A 7,905-nucleotide genomic window follows, 5' to 3' on the forward strand; every position below is an offset into this window, starting at 1 on the left:
ATAATAAAATTAACATCCAATCTAGATATTTTATAACACAATCTAGATATTTTATAACACATCCTACTTTTGGAATAAATTATTAATATATAAATAGAAACTACATGGTAAATCTAGTCTTCGCATTTGCAGCAAAAAAAAAAACGATGCGTAAATATGATTTCTGTTGGAAAAAATTGGTAAAAAGTGTGTTTTATTTGGACACTAATTAATATTTGATAGAATGGTCAATATTCATGATGATTTTGTGTGTTTTTCTCCATGACCCATAAGGCTTATTCAAAGAGGAAGTTTAATCATTAGTTTCCAACTACCTTCAATTTGGCATTATCTTAAAAGCCTCATATGATTTGCATTAAATGCACAACTTTGAGACTCGATATCTCATTCACCTTTATTCCGTTTTGGATACACTTTAGTTCGTTGTAAAGCCCTCGCTAGAAGCTACAAAACCCACTAAATCATCATGAATATTGACCACTCTATCAAATATTAATTAGTGTCCAAATTAGGTGAAAGCACACTTTTTACCAATTTTTTCTAACAATTCCCCACATGAATGGAGATCGATCTCAGAAACAACAATCTTCCGATTAAATTTCATCGGTTGAATCTTGCATACGATAAGTAGGTGTTACCCTTTGAATTTTCGCTTGTGAAAACACACTTAGTCTACTAGCTCTGAGTAGACGGCGATGTCTTTGAACTCGCCTGCCGTTTGTGTAGGCGACAATACGCTTCACACAAGACTCTCCCTGACAACGTCAAGTCCTCATAGTTATGTTCGTTATGGTCATGAACATTAGCCTGGTTCTGCGAGAGCTTATCAAATATTGTGCCCCAACAATACCCTTCGAAGCGACCCCACTTCTCTCTCACATAGGTGATTCACCACAGCGTGGCTACTGATTAACCACGCATGGTTATTTCAGTTGAATCATTAAAAGCCATAGGCTTATCCTCTTACTTGTCACTTTTAGGAATGGACTAGGAAGTCTACTCTTAATTAGTAAACTCTCTTTAAAAAGTGTAGGGGTTGCTAGTTTAGTAATTAACTCCCCCACAGTGACTTCGCCAGTTCATACAAGTAGGTTGTCCTATTGAACTCAGATCTTGGGATCTCCAGTCAACTGAGTTAGGTTTTTCTTCATATAAACTTAGCCTTTCATGGGCTTCAGTCCCATTCCCATGCACGACTCATATACTAACTCTCTGCTTAAGCCTTTTGTCAGCGGATTCGCAATATTATCATTTGACTTTACATAGTCAATTGTGATAATTTCTCTAGAGATTAATTGTCGTACTTTATTATGTATATGTCACATATATTTATTCATACCATTATACATTGTAATATGAGCTCTACCAATCACCGATTGGCTATTACAATGTATACATATGGCCGACACCGGCTTAGGCCATCTGGTATATCTTTAATGAATTGACGTAGCCATTCTGCCTCTTCACCAGCTTTATCTAAAGTGATGAATTATGATTCCATCGTGGATCTAGCAATAATTGATTGTTTAAACAATTTCCACGAGATAGTGGCACCTCAAAGTGTGAATACACACCTACTTGTCGCTATGGAATCATTCGTATCAGATATATAGTTTGCATCACAGTGTCCCTCGATCACTGCAGGATATCTGTTACCGAACTAACCTAATCATACAACTCCAGTGAGATGTACTTTGATTACTCTTGTATCTACTTAGCTTGCTTACAGCATATGCTAAGTCGGATAGAGTACAATTCATTAGAGATATATGTTATTTCAATTGTTATATATTTTTGTAGTTATATATATATATATATATATATATATATATATATATATATATATATATATATATATATATATATATATATATATATATATATATATATATATATATATATGTTTGATTGGTATTATATTAAAAATACCTAATTTGTTATATATGAATATTTATATAAAAATGTTAATATGTTTGTTATATAATTATATGAAATATAATTGTAGTATATGAAATAAGTGTATTCAATGTACAAAATATTTATTTGTAAAAGTAATAGTTTTGATAATAATGATTTATTAATAATTATAAACTTCCTCTTTAAATAAGCCTTATGGGTCTTGGAGAAAAACACAAAATTGCCCAACAATAAAACACACACACAATTTCTATTGTGCTCTCTCAGTTCAACATCAACGGTCTCCACATTCGACTATCTTTCAGGCAAGTGTTCAAGTCCGGCAGTACGCTGCTTCGAACCTGTGTACCCTGGGAACAGACGAAGAATCTGTTTAAGGGAATTGTGTCAAACACAAGCCCGGTTCAACCTTCAATTCGGTTAAATCTTTTTAGTTTTCAGTTCTTATTCTATATATATGTTTATGATCCGATTATATTGCTTGAGTAATATGTTATTATTTGATTACTCGTTTCAGTTTCGTATACATATTTACCTACAATTTCTACCGAACTAAGCACAGAATCTATTCATAGAAAGCAACATTTCACATCAACTAATATGCAAATTAAACCTTGTCTTAGCCTTTAGACGGTGACTACGAGTGCATATTTCATGTGCTTCTTACGTATTCCGTTTATTAAACACACTAAGTACTTTTTAAGTGTTTGGGTAATGTGTTTTACAATAACTTATTTCACTAACAGTAACTTATTTCAGTAACAGTAACACATATTTATAAAGTCAGTAGAGTAGACGAGTAGAAGAGTTGTGATTACTTCGTACGCCTTTTTAGCCGTAAGCATTAAAAAACGCATTCTCAAACACACTTTTAGAGTTACCAACTATTTTAGATGAATGCAGGCAATTTTGCATATACAGATACACAACAAAACATACATATACATACACGTATAGTAATGGAATCAAATTTGCCCTAATAATCACAGTTCTGCAGAATCAGGTACATAATATACACATCTGACTCTAGATATACAGATAAATACATACATGTAATGTAATGAAATCTACATCGATATTGCCCTATTAATCACATTTTATCAGGTACATAACACACATCTGACTCTAGCTACATATGCGTAATGATTATACAAACACAAAACGAGTTCATGCCTGTTAGACGGATTATGATTAGGCCCGGCCCGTTTGTGGGTTTAGGGTTTCTAGGGTTATGTACTGTATAAATAATGATTAATGTAATAATAATATTCACAGGTTCAATTGTCTTACATGGTATTAGAGCAGGTTTGATCCCGAGTCGGCCATCATGTGCCGCTGTCTCTCTACCGCCCGTCAAATTATCCTACCCTAATAACTAGCAAACTGGCCGCAATATCCATGTCTGCCTTTGCTTCTATCCTCGGTTACACAAGAAAAGAAATCAAAATAAATCACCGTCCAATGTATCAACCATATGTATCAACCAATTGTTAGCCTTCCTTCATGTCCCTCAATCTTATCTTTATTTTATTCATGTATATTTTCTTTTTCTTTTTCATATGCGTTAGTCGAAACCATCGCGGAGACCAAACGCACAATCCTTATTTTAGTCAATCCTCATCTTTGAAAAATAATAAGCTACAGAAATCGTCATCATCGATTATGCGTTTCTATTTTTTTAATATTTTATGTTTATTATTTATTTAAATAATATTCTTATTCTAATCATAATCGGCGTGGGGCTGAGCCGCCTAGCGTGACTAGGTTCCAAACCCCGAAAAAAAAGTAATATATAAAAAAAAAAAATCTCTTTTGCAGCTTTGAAGATGACTGTTATCGTCGACAAAAGTTCTATGCCCAAGTCCTGCTCAATCCTTAGGCAAAGCAAGCCACGGCGTAAAAGAAAGAAAAAACGCTACGGAAAAGGAATACGCAGTCAAGCAATATGCAACCACATCCGCGAATATCTGTCTATTTGGCGCATCAAACAAGAGAAAAAAAAAGAAGTTATTTTTATTTGTTTATTTTGTATTTAGCGTTTTCTTCCAGTCCGAGCTTTTGCGATTTCGCCGCTCGGACTGCGGGGGAGTGTTAGACGGATTATGATTAGGCCCGGCCCGTTTGTGGGTTTAGGGTTTCTAGGGTTATGTACTGTATAAATAATGATTAATGTAATAATAATATTCACGGGTTCAATTGTCTTACAATGCCATCATGATAATCAGGTCTTAACAAAACACAACTCGTGATTAAATTATCTACGAATTTATTACGAACCAACACTAAACCGTAGACATAAATTGGTTACAAAAAATGTAACAGTACAGATTTTACAAAAATAATCACCAAAAATAAGATTAAGCTACAACAAAATCGAAATAATAAGCTCAATTAGTTAGATGATCGTTATTTACCTCTTTATAATTTTTTAACTGATGATTGATTTCAACCGTTGCGCAAACCGCCCGCTGTGTTCTCTGATTTTGCGCTCCCCACGTCTGCATTAATCGGTCACGCCAATTTATAATATAAGAATTTGGGCCTGAACTATATGAGATTTAGCCTAATATCGGATGTAGTACCATGGGCTCTCTTTAGAAGTTTTGGAGTTAGCTGGGCCGGGATGGTCCAGTTAAAGTGTAAAACCAATAATTATGCACTAAGGGTGGGGAAATTGTACAAAATGCCCCCATTTTGTAAAAAGTTTAATAATATGTCCTCAAACTACGACAATTGTAAAATATGTCACGCATCATGCACCACACATGATGCGTGTATATTGGTGCGTGATGTGTGGCCAACGAACACTTAAGCATGACAAGCACGTGTAGCGCGCACTAACTAACCCGAAACACGAATTGTGTGTTACTTTTTTATCGAGGCACTGAATTCAGTTTTAAAAATCACACGCACCCAATACCGTCAAATCAAGCTCCGAACTAAGATTTTATTGAATTCGTTCGTTTCTTCCCTTTTTTGCTTCTCACTTACTCGATTCTAGAGAAAGTTCAACCAAAACCGTGATTATACCCGTTTACTCCCCCTAACACGGGAGCAGACACCAATAAACCGACATTCGTCTTTAAACTTGCTGATCGGGCAAAAATTTGTCAAAAACGCGAATCGAGGGTTTTATGTTTGTTCGTGCATGGTACAATGTGTAAACAGGTTTATAAATGCTTCTAGGTTGAAGGGATTACGAAATCGGGGAAGGATCAAACAAAAAAATTGATGAATCGCTCCTAATTTGGAAAATCACATGGTGCGTGTTTGTGTGCTTTTGTGCATTCAAAAACATATCTGAGTGACTTTTTAAAAGAGCAGCACGCACGGTGCATGTTGCTTGTATTTTATTGTGTATTGCGTGTTAAATAAAATGTCTCGGATAAATGCTCAAAAACACACATCGCACATGGATCACCACACATCGTGCATGGTGCGTGATCAGGAAGCATTATAGCAATTTTGATTTTACAGGGCATATCATCAGGGGCGAAAGTGTGTAGGGGCAGAGGGGGGCGCCGCCCCCAGTGAAATTTTTTTTTCAGTGTAAAATTTTTGAGTTTTTCGACTTTGCCCCCGGTAGATTTTTTTTTGCCCCAAACCTACAAATTTTGCCCCAAATTCTCCAACTTTTGCCTCAAAATCTTCAAATTTTGCCCCAAAATCTCCAACTTTTGCCCCAAATTCTTCAAATTTTGTCTAAAAAAATTGCTACGGTTTAAAAATTTTTTTTACCCCAGTGAAAAAAATACTAGTTTCACCTCTGCATATCATTAAACGATATTGAATTTGACATTTTGACCAATTTACCCCACAAGTAACTCCAAAACGTCTAAAGCAAGCCCATGGTACTACAATTGTTATTTGACCAAAGCCCAAATAGTTCAAACCCCAATTTGTGTATTATAAATTGGCGTCTCCGATTACTTCAGGGAATGGGGAAGGGCAAAATAAGAGACCACAGCTCACGAACGATTAAAATCAATCAATCAGTTCAAAAATCATAAAAAGGTAAAAACGATCTTTTAACTAATTGAACTTATTATTTCGGTTTTGTTGTAGCATAATCTTATTTTTGGTGATTAATTTTGTATATCCTGTAGCGTTACATATTTCTTGTAACCGATTTATATCTAGGGTTTAGTTTTGGTTCGTAATCAATTTGACCTAAAATTGTAGATAATTTAATTACGAGTTGTGTTTTGTTGTGTTAGACCTGACCATCATGATGGCATAAACTAGTTCTGTGTTCGTGTAATCATTAAGATTTAAGCATGTGTAATTGTGAGCAGAATTTGATGTTTTGTCTCTAATACTTGATGCTAAAGTATATTGAATTTTGAAAAGTGCCGTCTTAGGCGATTTATCCATAGCAAATAATAAACCTTTTAATGTATATTATTGATGATTGTGCATATTTCATTAAAAAATGATCATATTAAATCACAAAAACCATGTTTGTACGATTCTGGTTATCTTTGATGATATATGTTATCTGTTGTGTATCTGTATATGCAAAATTGGATGATATATATTGTATATATATTTGGAACTTTATTTAATCTTTTGTTGGAGCTGATATTGTTTCATTGATTCGAAGTATATATGGGTTTGTTTATCTTTCAGTAATGTAAGTATGGAAGCAACAAGAAATGGTAATTGTAAATCAAAAGAAAATGTCCAACGCGAGAATAGAATTTTGTTTGAGAGCGAGGAGTATTCTGAGTACATTCCCGAGTTTAACGGAGTGCGTGATCCTATGGAAGCCATGATGTGGATTTCTCGTATGGAGACAAATTTTAATGCTATTGACTGTTCTGAAGAGGACAAGGTTGTATTTGCTGTCATTAAGTTGAGATCGGAGGCGTTGCGTTGGTGGAAATGTGTTAAGGATACGAGTGGGCCCGAGACGGTAACAAATATGACATGGAGTGAATTCAAGGAACTCTTTAAACAAGAGTTTCGTCCGATGATGAAAGTGATGAAAATAGTTGGAGAGTATTTTACTATTAAAATGGGAAGCCGTGAAACAGTGCAACAGTATACTTCTCGCTTTGAGAAGTATGCGTGGTTTCTGACATGTCATGTTACACGTGAAGAGTTTTTGATTTGCTTGTATGTAAGGGGATTGAATGATAGTATACGAGATTTCATTACTGCAAAAGACATGGTTTCTTTTGAAAAAACGCGTCAGGCTGCATTTGCTATTGCAAGATGGCAGAATATGCAGTTAGAAGAGGAGAATAATCTGAAAGGAAATGGGCGTGAATGTCGTTATGGTTCAAAGAGATGTTACAAATGTGGTGAATCTGGTCACTTGGCTCGAGAATGTCACTGAACCGAAGTTTCTCAATTGAGATGAAAACTCGAAACTATGAGTGCATTCTGAGAATGTGAAAGGTTTTTGTTTATTTGGTTTATTTTCCTGATGCATTACATCGTATGAAAACATTAACATTATTCAAAAGATGTTGCAAAATGTATTTATTCCTTCAAAATGTAGTTATTTGCCCATAAATCCATAAGTCGACCAAATATCTGCAGACATGGTACGTTGGTACTTCTTAAGTGCCTACGATTCACGAACTAATACGGGTCGACGGTCAGTTGACTTGACCCGTTAAGTTTTCTCATTTTTAGATACACATTAATCTTAAACTTTTAATTAGTATTATTTGACATTTGACATTGGGGAATAACAAACCTCTAATCTTCAGAAGCATGAAACGCTGAGCCCTATATTTCCATATTAACCAAATGAGAACCGAACAAGCTAGGTGAAAAAAGATCAAATCTTGATTCAAAATCATTTATAGAGATGACCTTTTCAATCAAGAAATTGTAGGTTCAAGTCGAGAGTGGACGTGTATGTATGTTAGAATGCAAGAACAACAACAATAGTCGAATTACCTATTTAGGTAATTTGACCTTTTAGGATCAGAAGCTATCACTTCTTCCTTTCCCGAATTAGAAGATCACAACTCT

General features: G+C 34.8%; 1 protein-coding gene across 1 annotated transcript; it reads left to right on the forward strand.

Moving 5' to 3' along the window:
* The first annotated feature begins 5,801 nt into the window (after positions 1-5,801).
* Positions 5,802-7,328, forward strand: LOC139858717 (uncharacterized). Its single transcript, XM_071847552.1, has 2 exons — positions 5,802-5,931; positions 6,547-7,328. The coding sequence occupies exon 2, from the start codon at positions 6,557-6,559 to the stop codon at positions 7,256-7,258; it is 702 nt and encodes a 233-aa protein (XP_071703653.1). The 5' UTR covers positions 5,802-5,931; positions 6,547-6,556; the 3' UTR covers positions 7,259-7,328.
* Positions 7,329-7,905: the final 577 nt, after the last annotated feature.

Source organism: Rutidosis leptorrhynchoides, chromosome 7 (genome assembly GCF_046630445.1).
Source record: "Rutidosis leptorrhynchoides isolate AG116_Rl617_1_P2 chromosome 7, CSIRO_AGI_Rlap_v1, whole genome shotgun sequence".
Lineage (NCBI taxonomy): Eukaryota > Viridiplantae > Streptophyta > Magnoliopsida > Asterales > Asteraceae > Rutidosis > Rutidosis leptorrhynchoides.